The sequence below is a fragment of the Aulonocara stuartgranti genome (genome assembly GCF_965226115.1).
Source record: "Aulonocara stuartgranti genome assembly, chromosome: 12".
Classification (NCBI taxonomy): Eukaryota; Metazoa; Chordata; class Actinopteri; order Cichliformes; family Cichlidae; genus Aulonocara; species Aulonocara stuartgranti.
In genome coordinates, this window is record NC_138948.1 from 5528744 (window position 1) to 5550210 (window position 21467).

Genomic DNA, 21467 nt, shown 5'->3' on the forward strand with positions numbered 1-21467 from the left:
TACAGGAAGTCACTCTTTATTCCCATTACAAACGCCGGTGCAGCTTAAGAAAGTAAAATTACATCCGCTATTGTAAAAAAAAAAAAAGAAATACAGAGAAAATTGTCATAATATCGAAACAGAATTCAAACTATGAGTTTGTGGAAAACTAACTGCCGCTCTGTCTCTCTATACAGCACAGAGTCAACTGCTGCGTCACCGCTGTGCTTCAGGAACCCTCTCTGATCTCCCCCCAGCAACCATACCCCTCCCCTCATGCTTAGGGAACATGACGCATCAGGTCTGAAAATGACTAGACACTTCCGGAGTATTTCCGGTAGGGTCATAAGGTCCGGATCGAGGCCTTCCATAGTAAATATGCTGTATTTGAATATGTCATATTCAAAGCCTTCTTTGGGAGAGCAGATTTCTTCGCCGTCCAAGTACACAGGAGCGCTGCTGGGCTGCAGAAGGAAATCCATCTTGCGTCTGTGCCTTAGAAATTGTGCTCCTCCTCTCTGCTTTTATTCTCCTCCCTCTAAAAACTTTTTTCTTTTTTTTCCCAACAACAGGTGCCGCGCTTCCGGGGGTTCCCCCTCCCTTCTCCGGATGCAATTCGTCACGCTTAGGGGATCAAATTACACACTTCCGGGGGGGGAGGGGAGGTCAAAGGGTCATGATTAGGGCCATCAATCAAATCGGATCAAATTTTGTCATAAGCTGTAGGGAGTATCTCTCTCTAGCTAAATGTAGTCATGTTATTAAATTTAACAATGAAGACATTTCTGTATTTATTTTTTGTTAAAACAGCAAAGTGATGAATAGTGATCCATAGTTAAAATATAATAAAGTGCGTGTATCAAGTTGTATCAGATTTCAAATTACTTTATTTTGTATTCCAACAACGTTTAAAATAGAGTGGGAAAATATACAGTACATAGTGAACGTCAGCTACTTGCACACTGGTTCTATATTACTGTGAATAAGTTGGTCAGGATACATAAGTTTTAGTAATAAATTTTAAAAATATCACCATAAAATTCTGTGAAATTTCTACAAAAATACATATAAAAAATATATATTCTATTGTTGAGCACTGCATGAGACCAAACTCTTCTTATGTGCTCTTAATAAAGGATTAGGCATCATCACCATACGACAGTCAGAAACATTTAATTGTGTCCCTGTTTAACGGTTAGACAATTGTAGGAAATGTGGTGATTCTTAAAGTGTTTAAACAGCAGACTATTCCAAATCAAATGAATATAAACCCATAACTGATTCATTGATTTGCTTGCTTCATTTACTAACTTTTCCCTGAACAACACTGAAAATAATTTCTATTTTAAGTTTTTAAGATACTGACAAATAAGCAAAAATACATCTGAAATATGGCTAGACCGAGGTCATTAGAAAATGTGAGGTTTGTATAGCTGAATTGAGCTGCACACACACTCAGATTTGTTACACTACCAGTACAAATTTATCTCCGTCCTTCTTCTGAATAGAGAACAGACGACAAGCATACAAATTTTGCAACACAATCATCATTCCTTTTTGACTTTGTTTCTGTAAAATAACTTACGCAATAGAAACCTGACTGCTGAAACAAAAATGGTAAATACTAGCAGAATAACTGTCAGCAGAAAGGCTGCCACATCGATCGAGTAGTACTGGATGCTGGACATCTTGTAAGACTCCGTCCTTAAGTGCGCCGCTCCTTTGTGCCGCATGACAAACTCGATCCAGAACATGGCTCGGTCCAGCGGTTTCATAGGCTGATCTCTTTGGATGCTGGACAGCTCCTTCATCTTCTCCCTGTAGGATGGTTGGTAGAGTACCTCCTTTAGCGCCTCCAAGAAGTTTTCTTTGTTCACTGTTGCAATATCAAGGACTTTGGCCACACCTCTTGCTTTCATCCTGAAGAAGTTATCAGCCTGGTCAAACATAAGTGGCAGGCCAACCAGGGGCACACCGTGGTAAACGGCCTCCTGTATCCCATTGGTGCCTCCATGGGCCACAAACACTCTGGTCTTGGAGTGACCCAGGAGGTCATTTTGGGGCAACCAGTCCAAGATTCGCGTGTTATTACCAAGGGTGGATGGTCTTTTGCCTTTGTGCCTCCAAATCACCTTCTGAGGAAGTTCTGCAAAAGCAGCAGCAATGTCTTCAGCGATGTTCTCTGGAAGTTTTTCCACCACAGACCCCAGTGTCATCACAATGACACCATGTTCACCTGAGCTCTGCACAAAGTCCTCTAGCTCTTTAGGCAGGGGCTTGGAGGGTTTGCACTGAAATCCTGACATGTAGACAACATTTGGCATTGTGGGTCGAGGGAACTCAAAGGTGAAATCGTTTCTCATCAGCCAGATGTCTGCTGACTGAAACAGCTCCATGTAATGTACATCACTGCCAAAATGACGATGGACAAATGGTTTGTAGTTTGGTTCTGTCATATACCAAATTTGTAAAGTTAAGAAGAAAAAGTAGAGCATATTCTGGACACGCTGAATGAAAGTCATCTTGTCAGTCAGCTCTGTCCCTGGTATGGGAATGTAAGAGAGTGGGGAAGGTGCAATTGCAAAATGGCCTTCACCCTGAATAGTCCATCGGACATTAAAGACAAGTGGAAGACCCAAACGATGAGCCATAAGAACACCTGTACCAATTGCAGGATCAGTCAGAACCAAATCATATTTGGCATCACGGAGGCTCTGCATCAGCTTGGTATCCTCAAACATTCCCTCCACCATCTCAAGCACTTTGACATGCATTTGATACAACTGTTTCACTAAGTCATGCTCCATTGATAATCGAGTCCACAGTGAAGCACCTTGGCGACGCATGATTAGTGTTTCCATTACAAATGCCTCAAAGTGCTCTTTGTTAAAACCATTCGAGAACTTTATAGTGATGGTCTTGTAGTGGGGGGACTCTGACTTGATGTACCAGGTGTCGTTTGGCCGCACCACTGTGACTTCATGACCTCTGGAGTGAAGCTCTGCGATGATGATATTCATGTTGATCCAGTGACTTCCATCCACAGGGAACACCAAGACTTTCCCTCCATTTACCAACAATGTAGAGCATAGCAGCACTGCAAGTGCCAGCAAGTTTGGATGGCACATCTCTGAAAGAGTCAGACAAAGATGTCAGGATGTTAGATCATCTCTTATGAGGAGATGGAGTTTGAGTTTAAAAGTTTGAATCACCCTAATAAATAAGGAGAAATACCTGAGATAAAGTTTAAGTTGAGAAGATATGGACTGGCCAATATTTAAACTTGACCACTGGATGTCAGACGTATTTGCCAGCTCTGCTTTGGTTTTGGCTTAGATAAGATAAAAACGTAAATTTAAAGGTTAAGATAAAGATGTGAATTATTATCTTAAAGTCATGAGCCTCTTACTCACAGCAGTGAGCATCTCGTACAGTTGACCTCATTAGTGATAAGTTAGTGACTTTGCTGCTAAATTTTCATACCTTTTTAACATCGCAGTCACAAAAAGCAAAATAAGAAATAAGAAACTAAAGTGAATCTCTAAACACTATGAGATTGTCCTTCAAGTATGGGCTCAAAATGTGGTCATAAATATTTTGTACTTGTAAAAAAGATTTGTGTGTGTGTAAAAAAGATTTGTGTGTGTGTAAAAAAGATTTGTGTGTGTGTAAAAAAGATTTGTGTGTGTGTAAAAAAGATTTGTATGTGTAAAACAGATTTGTGTGTGCGTAAAAAAGATTTGTGTGTGGACTTAGAAAAAAAAAAAACCCTGCAAGTTACAAGTACGAATTTTGACCCTATTTTTCTTCCTTTCATCTGATTGGTCAATGTCATGTCAATCACAAATGTAACAATCCAATCAGAGAACAGATGGGTTTGGATGTCGGAGGGGCGCTTTTTTTGAACTGCAGGTCTTTGAAGGGAATAAATGCCCTTTTACATGCCAACCCAGCGTTTTCCTTCATCACCACGAAGGAAAACAGTCTGTGGTCGTCCGAGTTTGGTGATTTTTGTGTCACAGGTCTACGTGTTTAATACAGGGACTTCCACAGCCTTTTCAACAGCGCTGCGGACCGCGGGGTGGGGGCGGGCAGTGTTTTGGAAATGACAGTCTTCATTACAAAGCTTTCTTCGTTATGAATTAGCATACATGTTTTTATTGAACATTTGAGGAACCAGCAAAAAAACCAGAAACTCTTGTAGAGGACATAAAGTCAGAGATAGAAAAGACAAGGAGCAGGTGCATCTAGTACAGGTAGAGCTGCTGCAAAAACCCACAGAGCCCAGCAGCCAGCGCAACAAATTCTGGATCCTTTGCTTTTAGTTAGCAGTTAGCATTAGCAGCACATCCTGCGTCCGATGTGAAATGACTTTTATGCTGCGCACTGTGACTCACAGCAATGGTCCTGGGTCAGCCCTGACTTTGTGTTAAACTAATCCTAAAGTAATAATGGTATTTCTAACCACTGATATACCACAACTTTATCCTTTCAACAGCTACTGAAAGTTAGGGGACCTAGCTGCTATCGGATATTTATATAGAGATCCTGCAGCTTCAAACTGTATCACCCTTCAAGGACCTGCAGTTCAAAAAAGCGCCCCTCCGACAGCCAAACCCATCTGTTCTCCGATTGGATTGTTACATTTGTGATTGACATGACATTGACCAATCAGATGAAAGGAAGAAAAATAGGGTCAAAATTCGCACTTGTAACTTGCAGGGTTTTTTTTTCTAAGTCCACACACAAATCTTTTTTACGCACACACAAATCTTTTTTACACACATACAAATCCTTTTTACACACACAAATCTTTTTTACACACACAAATCTTTTTTACACACACAAATCTTTTTTACTCACATACAAATTCTTTTTACACATACAAATCTTTTTTACACACACACACAAATCTTTTTTACAAGTACAAAATATTTATGACCACATTTTGAGCCCATATTCAAGTCTTCTTTGGTTTCAGTAGCTAAAGACTTGCATTGATTCAGTTTAAATTAAATAATGTAAGGAAACACTAATAAGCTTCTTAATTTCTTATTTGAAAGAGACAGACATTTCTGTTCTTCAGGATAAGATCAATTTGAGCAAATTCTTGATCCTTCATGTTCTACCAGTAAAGTGGTAAAGTCCAATATTTCACTTTACTCATGCAGCAAATAAGTCTTTAGTCCTTCATTAAATGTAATCATGTGAAACCTAATGTTGTGCCCTTAAGCAGGGGGAATAGTGAGGAGAGATGAATGAATAATACTTACACCCAGCTCTATGTAACAGGTATTACAATTAAACAACATGAGATATGCATTAAATTATTGTCTCGACGACTTTGGACCAGTATCAGAAAGTTCTAGGTAAGACTATGGAGCCTTGAAAGGATCAGCAGAGAAGGAACCACACAATGATAGAATAGATGTGATTTGAGTAGAAACTGTATTGAAAGTTGTAAAGTTTACAAACCCTGCCTGTCTAAAGCCGGCTTCCTACAGTGCACAAACGCACATTAAAGGGCCCAAAAATAAAATCAAAACAACATCCTCTTTAAGGAAATTCTCCAAAGAGTTTCAATTAAAGAGCTTCGGCTCCCGTTGCTCAGTCCACTTCTCTTTAGAAAGAGAAATTAGAGTTCCTTGTGTGTGTGTTTCTGTCCATTGGTTCGAACACTACCCGGGTCGATTTTTAAAGTGTTAGTCTTATCTGTATCAAGGAAGGTAGTAATAGTCCTGAGGTTCGCTGAAGATGGATCCCACGGCTGGCCACACCGCACTCGGGTCCGTCGACAGTCACTCTCGGGATTGGCTCGCCACTGAACCCACAGGGTTCAGATCTCAAATGATCCAGTCCTGGTCAAAAACCAATCTATGCACACAGTGCAGAGTGCATACATTACTATTTTATCTATTCTTCTTCCATCACTCGTCTTTCAGTCAAGTATTGCTCAAGTATAACAAATTATTTTAGTTATACAATGTCTCAACCATCCTAAAATAATTTGAGTTACATCACACAAGGTCTTAGTGCAACAGAAAATATACCTTATATTTACCCTTTTGGGAATAAATAAACTTATAAGATTCACTCTCCCATATTTATCCTTTTAACAGCTTGCTTTTAACTGTTCTTTTTTCAGATATTTCAACCTGAATTATTTCTCAGAAAAATATATCAACTTCTTTAAACATTAACACATTCAACAGAGTAATGAGATCCCTCACATTTTATAATCACATTTTATGAACTTTTTGCATCTTCATCAAATGAATTAACTTCTAAGTCAACAAAACTGAAAGGGTGCATTTAAGCACTACATGACAATATTACTGCTTCTCCAACGTTTTGGAAAGCTAACAAACTCAGATGAATCACAGTAATGTTAGAACACAGAGATCGCTAAGCAGTAACTTAATACTAGCGGTTAGCTGGGCACATTCTAATGTATACTTTAGCACTTAAAATTAAACATCTGCACATCAGTGATCTTACAGTACTTTAAACATAAATATCACAACTCCGACTGGTTTTATTTTTTAAAGCAGAAAATATATTGACAGCAGTCAACTACATGTCTTTATGGTGCTAACATTCATGTAGCATCCCTTACCGGAGCTCGTGGTGAGATAGCTCGTCCAGCTGACGCAGCTTCCCACGGCCGTATTTCACAGATCTCAGATCCAGGATCTTTCAGCTAATTTGGCGGTTGCCTCGTGAGTAGCGGTTGCCTCGTGAGTAATGGCTTCCACAACAGGAAATGTTGACTAACAGAAAGTCATCTCAAGGCATACTCGCCTCCTAGCGGCGGGGAGGGAAAATTACACCTCCAACCTTATGCAGCAGCACAACCCACAAATCTGATGTGGGTTACATCTAGCTTTCACTCGTCTGTATTGAGTCTAACAAAAACAACACAATCAGAACCACATCCTCGTTGCTTTGATACACTCAGTCTAAGGACCACAGTTTCCAACTAAGGCTGCGTTCACACTGCAAGTCTTAATGCTCAATTCTGATTTTTTGATCTAATCCGATTTTTTTTGTCTGCTTGTTCACACTACAAATAAAATGTGACAGCAAACGTGCTCTAGTGTGAACCCTCAAAGAGGCCCACATGCGCAAAAGAAGACGTCACACAACGCGCTCTGTTTAGACCCAGACCAAACAGTATTGTTTGACTGATGGCCCTTAATGTAAAGAGTTGTTTCGGACTTTGTTTTCCAATTGTGCTTTAAGTTATAAAGTTATGGTGTTATTTACATATGGCCTAATAATTATCCTTATTGCTGTTTTAGAGAGGAGCGGTGCTTCAAAGGATAGTTGCAGATTTCTGTCAGAATCTGCAGATTATACAGTACAAATAAAATGTTCATGTTTCACTGGATGGCCAGGAAGCGTTCACGATGTCTTCTCGGGCGCTTCTGCGGTGCTGATAATTGGCGTCTGTCTTGTGTCAGTGACGTAACGCGACATGACCATTCAAACAGCAGTCACTTTCTAAAACATCAGATATGTATCAGATTCAGTACCACAAACGAAAGTGCTAATTTAGTTTAGCTTTCCAATTCAGCACAATTCAGTTATTAATCAAAAGGTTGTGCTTACCTTTAATTTAGTGGGCCCCGTCCACCCGATTGATCTGCTGATTCCTGTCCGTCTGACACTGGACTCTGTCCTCCTCAATTTAACACTCAGACTCACATCAACCGGGCAGAAACACCAAAAACTGTCCCGATTCTTTTTTGATGTGCTGAGAATAAACAACCAATACTCAGATCAAGTCCAGTCAACAACAATTATTTATTAAACACATATGTGGGAGATGTACACAACGTCACCCTCTGCATAGATCTCAAAGAGGAAGCACACGTCATACTGTTTTATATGTCAGGTTTCACGCCCCCTCATGTGTAAGCAGATAACATAACACGCATCAGTTACCGTTAGTGACAGTAAGACACAATTCCTTTTTCCGTGATCTTATGCAATTACTTAGAAATCTTTCTTAACTGCCTCTTGCCCCAGGGTTTCCTTTTGTTCTCTCTTAGCAGAGCAAACGCACGCCATGCTCTCTGCAACTCTGCAGCTTCCTATTCTGCACAGTTTCAGTCTTGCTAAGCAACAGTGTTGGTCAAGTTACTTGAAAAAAGAAAAAAGTAATCAGTAACTAATTACTGATTACTTCCCCCAAAAAGTAATCCCGTTACTTTACTGATTACTTATTTTCAAAAGTAATAATTACTTAGTTACTTTTTAAAAACACGATTTACAACCTGAATAGGTGATAAAGCGATAGATCTTTCAGCCCAATTCTATTTTTTCTACATAATCCATCATACAAAATGTAATCAAATGGAAAAGTCTCTTTTTTTAACTTGTTTTATCAGTTTTAATCTTTTAACTTTATGCATCAAGTAAAAATTTAATTATATGCAACATTCTCTGACTTGAATAAATTAGTTTAACATTTAAACCTATTTTCTACACATTCCCGCACATAAAATAAAATATTTTTTGTGTTTACACTCACTCTTTCAAATAGATGCAAGTAAAACACAGCAGAAAATAAATAAAGTCAAAGACTCAGCGGTCCTGTTGCTCTATTTTCACCTGTAAAGCAGGACTGTGGGAGGCGGAGGTTTACCCTGGTGCAGGTGTGCCGCGGTCAGTTGAAGAATCCGCGAGTTTCTCTGTGAATTTCCCATTACCTCGTTGTGCACTTGGTGCTTGCTTGGAAGTTTTGGGGTTTTTTTCGCTGTAAAAAGAAGTTTTCTTCCCACGCACGATGGACGCTAATGTTTTTGTTATTTTTTATGGAATCAAACTCAAAGTAAGGTCAGTACTTCCACGCTTTAAACGCTGCACGCTCATACTCTCTCTGCACTCGATATATGATCCATTGTTGATCTGCACACAGCTGTTGTCACTAACAGCGCACTCGCTTACGTCACTGTCGTGAGACATTCTGACAAAAAAATCACGGTTTTAGTAACGCAGTAACGCAGCGTTCCTATGGGAAAGTAACGGTAATCTAATTACCGTTTTTGCAATAGTAATCCCTTACTTTACTCGTTACTTGAAAAAAGTAATCAGTGTTACAAGTAAGGCGTTACTGCCCATCTCTGCTAAGCAATGACCTATGACACAGTTTATAACTGAAAAGTGGCCTGTAATATACTGGCCTGTTATTCAATGCATAAAACAAAATACACAGCAAATAAATACTAGAAAATATATTTTCCTAATACTTGCTGTAAGATGAACCTCTGACCAACTAGGCGCAGAAGGTATTGCATGGCACTGCAGAATGCTGTGGTAGCTGTTTTGTTTCAGGGTGCTGCTCATTCTGTCCTAATCACCAACCCTGGATCCAGCAAAACAGCCCCAGACCGTCACACTTCCTCCTCCATGTTTGACAGTGGATGGCACACACTGTGAAATCACAGTGAAATCACAGCAGCGTCTCTTCTTTCTCCGCAAACTAAGAAGAGCAGGAGCACCAGCCCCCATCATGTACACTTTCTACAGAGGCACCATCGAGAGCATCCTGTCGAGCTGCATCACTGTGTGGTTTGGAGCCTGCAATGTGTCCTGTCATAGAACCCTCCAACGCATAGTGAGAGCTGCAGAGAGGATCATTGGTGTCTCTCTCCCCTCCCTCCAGGACATTTACAGCACCCGTCTCACTAAAAAAGCCCTTTGCATAGCGGCTGATCCCACGCACCCAATGCAAAGCTTCTTCAAGCTGCTGCCGTCAGGGAGGAGACTGCGGAGTCTCCAGGCCAGGACCAGCAGACTGAAGGACAGCTTCATCCATCAGGCTGTCAGGAAGCTTAACTCCCTCCCGATTCTGCCCCCTCTCCCCTCTTCTCCTCCATGGTCTCACTGAACTCTGTCACATACACACACACACACACACACACACACACACACTCACTCACTCACTCACTCACTCACTCACTCACACTCTCTCTCTCTCTCTGACTCACTCACTGGCCTGCACCAGTTACCAGTCACTTTGTGGAGCATTGGACTGCCATTACCTCATAAGACTTTGTTGTTATACTATCTCTTACCGTATATTACTAAATCTCCATTTGCACTATTTGCCTATTTGCACTACTCTGCCTGGTTTACACTCAATGTCATTTACCCTTACCTGAATATTGTATATTGTATATTGCATAGCTTTCTTGTTAAATTGTATTGTATTTATTTAAATTTTTACTTTTTAATTTATTTTATTTGCATTTTTTAATCACTCTCTTATATTTAAATGTTCATTTGCTATTTCATCTAGGGTTTGAGAGTAACGAAATTTCTATTCTCTGTATGTCCTGTACATGTGGCAGAATTGACAAATAAAGTTGACTTTGACTTTGTTCCACAGTCAAAGTCAAAGTCAATCTTTTCGTCTACTCGATGGCGTACAAAGATCCTGCCTGATTAACCAAAGATTTCAAGTTTTGATTCGTCAGTCCATAATACCTTCTTCTAGTTTTCAGTGGTCCAATGGTGGCGTTTCATGACCCAGGCAAGCCTTTTTGTCTTATTATGACACGTTAGCAATGGCTTTCTTGCTGCAACTCGTCCTTTCAAACCTGTAGCTCAAAGTCTTCTTGTCATAGTTGAAGCTGAGACTTGCTTACTACGACATTAAGCTGTGCTTGAAGCTGTTGTCCTGTGAGCCGCTTATCATTCAAGCTGTTAACTCTCAGAAACTTGTCCTCTGATTCAGTTGTGGCTTTGGGTCTGCCAGAGTAGACCTCTTCCTGTCAGAGTTTGCCCAGTTTCTGAGTGCCTTTTGGTGTTGAAGGAAACTGTACTCACTGACACCTTGACTTTATTTGCAATTTCTCTGTAAGACAGACCTACATTTTTAATTGCTATGATGGTCTGGCTCTCTTCCACTGTTAATTGTCTTTTTCTCGCCATTTTTGTAGCAACACACTGCTTTCTGCTGTACAATACTGTTCAAAATGGTAAATGGCCTGTATTTATATAGCGCTTTACGAGTCCCTAAGGACCCCAAAGCGCTTTACATATCCAGTCATCCACCCATTCACACACACATTCACACACTGATGATGGCAAGCTACATTGTAGCCACAGCCACCCTGGGGCGCACTGACAGATGCTCATTAGGGTCTGGTAACACAGTGTGTTCCTACACTGCTTTTATGCAGACAGAGGGGGGTGCAAGTAATCCAGAAAAGTTGGGACACCTGTAGGAATTAGTAGCACCAGCTTTCAAGGCTTGATCAACCTCCATTGCTGCAGAACAGCTTTAAATTGTTAACCATTTTAATGTTCCCTGAAGTCTTCTTTAGTTTCAGTAACTAAAAACTTGTATTGATTCAGGTCAAATTAAATAATTTTAGGAAAAACCAATAAGCGTCTTTATTTTTTATTTGAAAGTGACCAAATATTTGTGTTCTTCAGGATGAGACCAATTTGAGCAAATTCGTGAGCCTTTGCGTTCTTCCAGTAAAGTAGTACAGTCCAATATATCACTTTACTCATATTCTGTTTGCATAGGGTTAATGTTAGGGTTGGGGTCATTGCCAGTGATGACTTAGACCTCAAAAAGTTAAAGAGTAAAAACAATAAGAACTTGACTTGTAAAGAAAACTCACACGATAAATCGGTGTCAGATGAAAAACTTTCATAAATCCTGAATATATGATTCAAGTAGTTAAATACGGAGCCTCACACGGGACATTGCAGAAAAAAAAATGAAGATGAACTTCTGTGAGATCTCGCAAAACTTTTGCGAGTACGGTGTTCCCCCCAGCTCTAGTGGGCCTCGACTTCCCAGTCAGCTTTGAGCTGGTGGGTAACAGATGTCTCCGAAAACATCGGCGCACTTTTGCAAATAATTGATGTCTTGATAAAAAGTCCAGATATTTGCCGCCATTGTTAGAAACTGGAATTGGCTGGGCCGTGTTATGAATTCTGGGATAGGTTGGGCCACGAAGGATACACCGACTCGGCCTTCAAATGCGACCTGTGAAGGATTGCAGCCTATTTTGCGAGATTTCACTGAAGTTCATCTTTATTTTTTTTTTCCTCCAATGTCTCTTGTGGGGCTCTGTAGTTAAATGTAGTTAAGTTAAAAATAAATGTAACAATGGAGACATTGCTGTATATATATTTTTTAAATCAACAAAGTGATCAATAGTGTTCTATGGTAATATGTAATTCAGTGCACCAAAATAGTTGTATTAGATTTCAACTTACTTTATTTTCTATTCCAGCACCATTTGAAATAGAGTGGGAAAAATATACCGTACACAGTGAATTTCAGCTACTTGCACACTGTTTCTATGTTACTGTCAATATGTTGGTCAGGTTACATAAGTTTTTTTTATGCACATGAAAAATATCACCATCAAATTCTGTAATATTTCTACAACAATACATATAATAAAATATGTTCTATAGTTGAGCACTGCATGAGGCCAAAATCTTCTTATGTGCTCTTAATGAAGGTTTAAACATCATCACCATACGGGTGTAGGAAAATTTAATTATCTCCCTGTTTAACTGTTAGACAATTTTAGGAAATGTGGTGATTCTTAAAGTGTTTACAACAGCAAAATATTCTAAGTCACATGAATTTAAACCCGTAACTAATTTATTGATTTACTTGCCTCATTTTCTAACTTTTTACTGAAAAACACTGAAAATTATATACATTTTAAGTTTTTAAGATTGAAAAACAACAACAACAAAAACACATCTGAAATGTGATTAAACCGAGTTTATTAGACAATTGTGAGATTTGCATTGCTGCGCTGAGCACACACTCAGGTTTGTTGCACTACCAGTACAAATTTATCTCTGTCCTTCTCCTGAATAGAGAACAGATGACAAGCATAAAAATCATCATTCCTTTTTGACTTTGTTTCTGTAAAACTTACACATCAGAAACCTGACTGCTGAAACAAAAATGGTAAATACTAGCAAAATAACTGCCAGCAGAAAGGCTGCCACATCGATTGAGTAGTACTGGATGCTGGACATCTTGTAAGACTCCGTCCTTAAGTGCGCCGCTCCTTTGTGCCGCATGACAAACTCGATCCAGAACATGGCTCGGTCCAGCGGTTTCATAGGCTGATCTCTTTGGATGCTGGACAGCTCCTTCATCTTCTCCCTGTAGGATGGTTGGTAGAGTACCTCCTTTAGCGCCTCCAAGAAGTTTTCTTTGTTCACTGTTGCAATATCAAGGACTTTGGCCACACCTCTTGCTTTCATCCTGAAGAAGTTATCAGCCTGGTCAAACATAAGTGGCAGGCCAACCAGGGGCACACCGTGGTAAACGGCCTCCTGTATCCCATTGGTGCCTCCATGGGCCACAAACACTCTGGTCTTGGGGTGACCCAGGAGGTCATTTTGGGGCAACCAGTCCAAGATTCGCGTGTTATTACCAAGGGTGGATGGTCTTTTGCCTTTGTGCCTCCAAATCACCTTCTGAGGAAGTTCTGCAAAAGCAGCAGCAATGTCTTCAGCGATGTCCTCTGGAAGTTTTTCCACCACACACCCCAGTGTCATCACAATGACACCATGTTCACCTGAGCTCTGCACAAAGTCCTCTAGCTCTTTAGGCAGGGGCTTGGAGGGTTTGCACTGAAATCCTGACATGTAGACAATGTTTGGCATTGTGGGTCGAGGGAACTCAAAGGTGAAATCGTTTCTCATCAGCCAGATGTCTGCTGACTGAAACAGCTCCATGTAATGTACATCACTGCCAAAATGACGATGGACAAATGGTTTGTAGTTTGGTTCTGTCATATACCAATTTTGTAAAGTTAAGAAGAAAAAGTAGAGCATATTCTGGACACGCTGAATGAAAGTCATCTTGTCAGTCAGCTCTGTCCCTGGTATGGGGACGTAAGAGAGTGGGGAAGGTGCAATTGCTAGATGGCCTTCACCCTGAATAGTCCATCGGACATTAAAGACAAGTGGAAGACCCAAACGGTGAGCCATAAGAACACCTGTACCAATCGTAGGATCAGTCAGAACCAAATCATATTTGGCATCACGGAGGCTCTGCATCAGGTTGGTATCCTCAAACATTCCCTCCACCATCTCAAGCACCTTGACATGTATTTGATACATCTGTTTCACTAAGTCATGCTCCATTGATAATCGAGTCCACAGTGAAGCACCTTGTCGACGCATGATTACTGTTTTCATAACAAATCCCCCAAAGCGCTCTTCATCAAATCCGGTTGAGGAATTTATAGTGATGGTCTTGTAGTGAGGGGACTCTGACTTGATGTACCAGGTGTCGTTTGGCCGCACCACTGTGACTTCATGACCTCTGGAGTGAAGCTCTGCGATGATGATATTCATGTTGATCCAGTGACTTCCATCCACAGGGAACACCAAGACTTTCCCTCCATTTACCAACAATGTAGAGCATAGCAGCACTGCAAGTGCCAGCAAGTTCGGATGGCACATCTCTGAAAGAGATTCTGACAAAAATGTCAAGATGTTAGATTATTTCTTAAGCAAATGGTTTGAGTTCAAGAGCTTGTATCACCCTAATAACTAATGACAGATATACCTGAGATAAAGTTTAAGTTGGGAAAATATGGACTGGCCAATATATAAATTTGGAGGTCAGATGTATTTGCCAGGTCTGCTTTGGTTTTGGCTTTTAAGATAAAAACTCAGATTTAAAGGTTAAGTTATAGATGTAGATTATTATCTTAAAGTCATGAGCCTCTTACTCACAGCAGTGAGTATCTCCTACTGTTGATCTCATTATTGATAAGTTAGTGACTTTGCCGCTAAATTTTCATACCTTTTTAACACCGTAGTCACAAAGAAACAGCAAAACAGGAAATAATTTCTGTATGACTAAACAATGATTCCAACAAAAAACGTGAAACTTGTCCTCTTGATTAGTTCATTTCAAACGTTACAATCAGCTAAACCTTTTTGTACTTGATTTGAATTCTAGAGTCAACATTTATATATGTAAACTTCGTTGATTCTTATGAATATTCATGTTAAACATTTAATCTTTTACTTTTTGTTTTTAAATATGACTTTGCTCATTATCTGCAGTAATGTTTTCTTTTAAGAGATAAGTTAAAGTTTGTGTTCCTTCAGTAAATAGAGGCTGACAAGAAGTTTGGGAGCTAGAGACGAGCATGTTGCACAGTAAAGGTGATTGTGGTGTGGAACCCCAGACTGTTCATATGATCTTAATTAAAGTGTAAATATGAGGGGGAAAAAGGCAGAATTCACTGTAACATTTGAAAAAAATAAATTAAATTTTAAAAAAAAATAATGAAATGCGGGTGAATTTGAAAAACTAAAGTGAAACTCTAAACACTATGAGATTGTTCTACAAGTCTTCTTTGGTTTCAATAACTAAAAACTTGCATTGATTCAGGTCAATTTAAATAATGTAAGGAAACACCGATAAGCTTCTTTATTTCTTATTAGAAAGTGATGGAAAATTTCTGTTCTTCAGGATAAGACCAGTTTGAACAAATTCTTCAGCTTTCACGTTCTTCCAGTAAAGTGATACAGTCCAATACTTCACTTTACTCACGCAGCAAATAAGACGTTAGTGCTTCATGAAAGGTAATCACGTTAAACCTAACCCTTCATAGTTTTTCATATATCGTCAGTGAGAATGTTTAGTAGTTTTTCGTCTGATGATCAAAACCTTAGGAAACAGTTTTAAATAAATACTACTCGGGGTTGGGGGTCATTGCTGATGATGACTTCGACCTCAAAAGGTTTAAGAGTAAAAACAATAAGAACTTTTAAAATGTTTCATGTAACAAAATGGTAAAGCTGAAACTTGACAAAAATAGTGACTTCAATTATCCCTCAATGAAAAAAGAAAAATTGCATAATAAATAGGTGTCAGATGGAAAACTTTAATAAATCCTGAATATATGTTTTAACTAGTTAGAGAGATACTCCCTACAGCTTATGACAAAATTTGATCCGATTTGATTGATGGCCCTAATCATGACCTTTTGACCTCCCCCCTCCCCCCCCGGAAGTGTGTAATTTGATCCCCTAAGCGTGACGAATTGCATCCGGAGAAGGGAGGGGGAACCCCCGGAAGCGCGGCACCTGTTGTTGGGAAAAAAAAGAAAAAAGTTTTTAGAGGGAGGAGAATAAAAGCAGAGAGGAGGAGCACAATTTCTAAGGCACAGACGCAAGATGGATTTCCTTCTGCAGCCCAGCAGCGCTCCTGTGTACTTGGACGGCGAAGAAATCTGCTCTCCCAAAGAAGGCTTTGAATATGACATATTCAAATACAGCATATTTACTATGGAAGGCCTCGATCCGGACCTTATGACCCTACCGGAAATACTCCGGAAGTGTCTAGTCATTTTCAGACCTGATGCGTCATGTTCCCTAAGCATGAGGGGAGGGGTATGGTTGCTGGGGGGAGATCAGAGAGGGTTCCTGAAGCACAGCGGTGACGCAGCAGTTGACTCTGTGCTGTATAGAGAGACAGAGCGGCAGTTAGTTTTCCACAAACTCATAGTTTGAATTCTGTTTCGATATTATGACAATTTTCTCTGTATTTCTTTTTTTTTTTTTACAATAGCGGATGTAATTTTACTTTCTTAAGCTGCACCGGCGTTTGTAATGGGAATAAAGAGTGACTTCCTGTAGAGAACCGTTTCTTTCAATAGTATTTTATTTTCCTATAATACAGACGCAGTAAAAAAACCTTTAAGATACGCCATAGCTTGTGATGAAAATAAGAACTTTCTATCCGCTTGTAACCTACAGGCTGCCTATGTGTAAAAATGAATAAATATCCCTTAGTGAATACTACTTTTCCCTTTGAGAGTCCTTTTTACAAGAGACTGAAAAACAAACCATAATAGCCGTGACAGGAGCTCTTGTTTCTCTCACACACACACACACACACACACACACACACACACACACACACACACACACACACACACACACACACACACCGCGGGTCAAGGAGGAATGAGACAGCAGATATCAGTTTTTTCTCAATGCTTATAACCTATAACGCGTCCTCCAAAAAATTATTATTATTATTAAAACATCTATATGAGGTAGCTTTTGCGCAGCCTGCTCCTTGGTAGAGTTTTTTTCTTCATTACTTTTACAATGGGTTTTCTCAATAGACAGAAAATGATGACGCTGAGGAGTCAACAGCCGATATTATCATTGCTTGTAACCCGGTAAATAATTTCGTACATCTCCCCATAAAATAAGCCTTAGTGGAAAAAAGCTCATATTAGGGGGCAGGGATAGCTCAGTAGGTAAAGTGGTCGCCCCATGATTGGAAGGTCGGCGGTTTGAATCCACTTAACGGCTACCCTGAGGTACCCCTGAGCAAGGTACCGTCCCTACACACTGCTCCCCGGGCGCCTGCTTAGTGGGCTTCCCACTGCTTCACTGAGTGAATGGGTCAAATGCAGAGAAAAACAAGTAATTTCCCCATGGGGATCAATAAAGTATCCATTATTATTATTATTATATTCGAATAAGTTTATTCCCTCTGTGAGAAAGAGTTTTTTTCTCAGAGTCAACCATGAGGCGAGTTTTGTCAACAGGAGGCGAGCAAGAACAACTGTTGCCCATAAAGTAAAACAAATATCCGCCTCTAAGTCGTATTTTACCGTTGCAGAATGTGGAAAACAGACAGCCCTCACAGGAGGCACCCAGGGGCCCACCTCACACACCATAGTTAAAATATTTAAATTTCAACTAAATTTGTAGTAATGATCGGATTTCCTCACTTATCTACACCACACTCCTTGTCCTTGATTTCTTATCGTTTCTTATTGTTCCTCTGTCCCTTAATAGAAACCACATATATAGAAACTATCCTCCCTTTCAGTTGTCTTTTGCACTTCCATATCGCAAAGCAGTTACTGTAGGTTATTTTCTGCTTATGCATTAATGTAATTAATTAACTTATTTATCCTTAAGTAAGGTAATGACTTGAGTTCTAATGCTTTTTGTCTCTTGAGTTAGCTGTCAATGTGGGATTTTTTTCCCCTTTTGTTCAGTTAAAGCTGCCTTTCATTCTTCAACACAGCTTAAACTCTAATAGGTAAGCTTTCTTGTAATTTCTTAGTTCTGCAGGCTTCTTGAAAGACATCCGAGACTCTTCTTTGGATGCTGGCTGCCTTTTGTTTTGTTTTCTGTCAAGATGATCCCACACCGCTTCGATTATCTTGAGGTTCGAACCCTGGAGAGATCAATCCATGACTGATGCGTTGTTTCATCCAGGCATACTTTGACTACATTGGCAGTATGTTTGCGATCATTGTCGTACTGAAAAATGAAGTTGAAGCCAATCAGACACTACGTGGTATTACATGGTCGATCAAAATCTGGTGGAACTTTTCTACATTCATAATTTGATTAATTTGGATAAGAGCTCCAACAACACTGGCTGAAATCCAGCCTCAAAGCACGGTAGAGTATCCACGCTGTGTTAAAGACGGCTATAGACATTCACTGTTGTATCTCTCTTCGGACCTCTTCCATGCATATTTCAAATTTGGATTCATTACTCCATAAGACATATTACAGCTGATTTCTTTTTCCAGTCAATTTCTTGTGTAATTTGGCACACCTCAGCCTTATTTTTCTCTGTTCTCCTTCCTTAAGAATGGCTTATTAACAGCCACCCTTCCAACTCAGATAACTTTTGATGAGGTTTCATGAAATGTTTACAGCACTCGAGTTACTCGCCACGGCCATCCTAAATGCTAAGAACACTAAACTTTAATTCTAAATTACGTAATTAACGTTAACCAGAAAAAACAAGCCAAAGTCGAAATGTTGCTGAGCTGACCTGTGGTATGCTATGTCTTCTAAAGCACGTATAATGTAAACAGAACTGGTCTTTGCACAGAAGCCTGTGGAGCTTCATAATTAACCTCAGTGTGTGAAGAGGACTCTCCATTTAATAATAGCTGTAATAAAATGTAAAGGGCAAGCTTTACTTACACAGCCTCACACACAGTAGATTTTTAAAGTTTTTGGGTACAGGGGTTTAGCCACAGATGCAACATCCACTTTTGATAAAGATCACGCCACCTGTTTATTTCTTAAGAAATTAAGCATCTTCATTAAGCTCTTATTTATAAATGTCTACACAATAATAGACACCGTGTGCTCTGTGACGTTATAGCAGCACTGCCAGCAAGCTTGGATGGCACATCTCTGAAAGAGATTCTGACAGAGATGTCAAGATGTTAAATCTCTCCTTCTGTTTAGTAAGGGCCTTGAGTTTAAGGGTTTCTATGAACTTAAAAACAAAGAAAAATTATTAAAAAAATTCCTTCCTGCATACACACTGGAAGATATTGGCAGTGATGTAGTGACTCCAGATCAAGAAATGACAATGGATTTCTGCAACTTGCAATGATGACAACCAAAACGTAAGTTATGAATGTTTAAGAACACATTAGATGCTATCTAGTGATTCTTATTAAACATAAGAATGACAGTTAAATCCAAGAGGCCAATTTATTTTCCTGATTAGAAGTCGGGATGTATTTAAAAAGCTAACTTCTGAGCCTTGTAATTTCACTTTGGGAATGTGGCATTGTAAAATACTTTGGTATTTTATAATGTACATCATTAGTGATCTAGATTACTAATCTGAGTAAATAATATAACTCAGTCATTTCAGTTTATGTTTGACAGCAAAGGTTGCCATATAGCTAAAACCACCCTGATTCACACCACCACCAGTCTTTCTACAAAAGATTTCCAGTTGTTTTTCACTAAGCTGAGGCACCCTACTTTAATACTTGCATAGCTTCCAGATTTTCTGCAGCTCACTGGTTCAACTGCAGTGTGAAAATTCCTGCCTCTAAATCTCAGGAGGTTTAAAAGCAGGCAACAAAGCTGTTTTTTGTTCCCTGTTTCACAGCTGCCAGCATTAGTGGGTATGAAATTATAAAGCAATTATAAAGCAACAATTATAAATATTGTAAAAGCTGCCATTGATTAATGTTAAATGGTAAATGGACTGTATCTGTATAGCGCTTTACTTAGTCCCTATGGACCCCAAAGCACTTTACACTACATTCAGTCATCCACCCACACATTCACACACTGGTGATGGCAGCTACATTGTAGCCACAGCCACCCTTGGGCGCACTGACAGAGGCGAGGCTGCCGGACACTGGCGCCACCGGGCCCTCTGACCACCACCAGTCAAAAGACCTTTTGTGCTTGCAAGACTTAACATTTTTTCCTTAGTTCCGAATTTAAAATAATCAAAACAAAACTTTATAAGAAAAATCTTTGTTTTGCATCAAAAAAAGTAACTCCATGTTCTCTCTGTATTTAATTTGAGAAAGTCTGAACTTGTGTGACCTTTGAAGCTCCCTTCTTTTTTTCGAAAGAAAACAAATTTCCAAGCTGAAATGCATCCGATTCCAAAACAATTCATTCTTTTTCTTGCTTTTGTTCCTTGTGATCAGAACAAACTATGACTGTGAATGAGGATGGTTTATATAGTGAGATTCCTCCATGCAATCATAAAGCTCAGCCTTGTTATTGTTGAGAGGAGACATCTGGGAAATATTCTGTTCCTCTGTGAGAATCCATATGCTACTACTTAGCTGGTCGGTCATGCATATTTCAGAACAGAACTCGCAGCGTAACTACACAAAGAAATGCTCTAAAACAGCATTAAAGGTATTTGGGGTTTACATTAAAATGCCATTTTATCTTCTAAAACTCTTGCTGATCTTGGGTTTTTGATCTAAGTACTTACCTAGAGCGTCCCTGTAAAAAGATCTCACGTTTCAACCAGAGCCTGTTGGTTGTGTGTCCAGCCTGCTTCACCGGTCTCTGAGTGAATGACTGCCATCGGGCTCTGACGAGCAAAACACCTCTGACCGCATTGGCTCTAAGGTAGCAGGAGTAAGGTTCAGAGCCTTTTGTAGTTTTCAGCAGCAAGGTTGGTTGTATAAGAGAAAACTGGATCAAATGTTGTGAACTCTGATCTATAGATGTAGTAGATAATACTGTTGCTACAGGTTACTATAGACAAAGACAAGTGTATCTGAAATGAATGAATGGTTTTGGGTGAAGACATTTGAGGATAAAATGGAAGTAATTGAAAAATTGAAGGCAACATAGAAATAAACTGTTGTAATTGAGTGTGATGTAAGTAGAAGGTTATTGGCGTGCATTAATCAAACAGTGTGTTCAAATAGTGAGTTCATCTACATGAACTTCATTACCTCGCCCTCTGACTTAAAAAAGTGAACGTGTTGTTTCACAAGACAAATAAATTGCACATTAAAACAAATAGCAGGCCATGAGCTAATGATCAGGAAAAAAAACATTAACAAGAAAAAATTCCCAAGTAAAGCTGCAATAGAGTTCGAAAGAGTTAATGCAAGTCTTCAAAAGATACATTATACTGTAGGTGTGTCCTATTAATTGACTAATTAATTAAATGATTCACATGATTC

The 21467-nt window shown here is 39.5% G+C and overlaps 2 protein-coding genes across 7 annotated transcripts; both read right to left on the bottom strand.

Moving 5' to 3' along the window:
• Positions 1 to 882: 882 nt before the first annotated feature.
• On the bottom strand, positions 883 to 8283 carry LOC309718559 (UDP-glucuronosyltransferase 2A2-like). 5 transcript variants are annotated; one of them, XM_082553930.1, is made up of 3 exons: positions 7591 to 8283; positions 6857 to 7482; positions 883 to 5258 (listed from the first exon to the last, which is right to left on the bottom strand). In XM_082553930.1, exon 3 carries the CDS (start codon positions 3105 to 3107, stop codon positions 1527 to 1529), a length of 1581 nt encoding a protein of 526 aa, XP_082410056.1. In that variant the 5' UTR covers positions 3108 to 5258; positions 6857 to 7482; positions 7591 to 8283; the 3' UTR covers positions 883 to 1526. The 5 variants fall into 5 exon arrangements, with proteins under 5 accessions (XP_082410056.1, XP_082410054.1, XP_082410058.1 ...); XM_082553928.1 differs by lacking the exons at positions 6857 to 7482; positions 7591 to 8283 and adding an exon at positions 6596 to 6839 and having other exon boundaries at positions 883 to 3109; positions 3214 to 5853; XM_082553932.1 differs by lacking the exon at positions 6857 to 7482 and having other exon boundaries at positions 883 to 3109.
• Positions 8284 to 12733: 4450 nt separating this feature from the next.
• LOC309718996 (UDP-glucuronosyltransferase 2A2-like) lies at positions 12734 to 20848 on the bottom strand. Of its 2 annotated transcripts, XM_082554703.1 has the most exons (3): positions 20762 to 20845; positions 16328 to 16467; positions 12734 to 14465 (listed from the first exon to the last, which is right to left on the bottom strand). In XM_082554703.1, the coding sequence occupies exons 2-3, from the start codon at positions 16386 to 16388 to the stop codon at positions 12874 to 12876; spliced, it is 1653 nt and encodes a 550-aa protein (XP_082410829.1). In that variant the 5' UTR covers positions 16389 to 16467; positions 20762 to 20845; the 3' UTR covers positions 12734 to 12873. The 2 variants fall into 2 exon arrangements, with proteins under 2 accessions (XP_082410829.1, XP_082410830.1); XM_082554704.1 differs by lacking the exon at positions 16328 to 16467 and having other exon boundaries at positions 20762 to 20848.
• Between the last annotated feature and the right edge of the window lie 619 nt (positions 20849 to 21467).

Bases quoted from the DNA above. Each gene is read 5' to 3' on its own strand.
- LOC309718559 (XM_082553932.1), bottom strand. From the start codon at position 3,107: ATGTGCCATCCAAACTTGCTGGCACTTGCAGTGCTGCTATGCTCTACA.
- LOC309718996 (XM_082554703.1), bottom strand. From the start codon at position 16,388: ATGCTTAGGGAACATGACGCATCAGGTCTGAAAATGACTAGACACTTC. The intron at 14,466-16,327 runs GTAGGGTCATAA...CATTTTTGTCAG, and splicing joins ACACTTCCGGAGTATTTCCG to AATCTCTTTCAGAGATGTGC.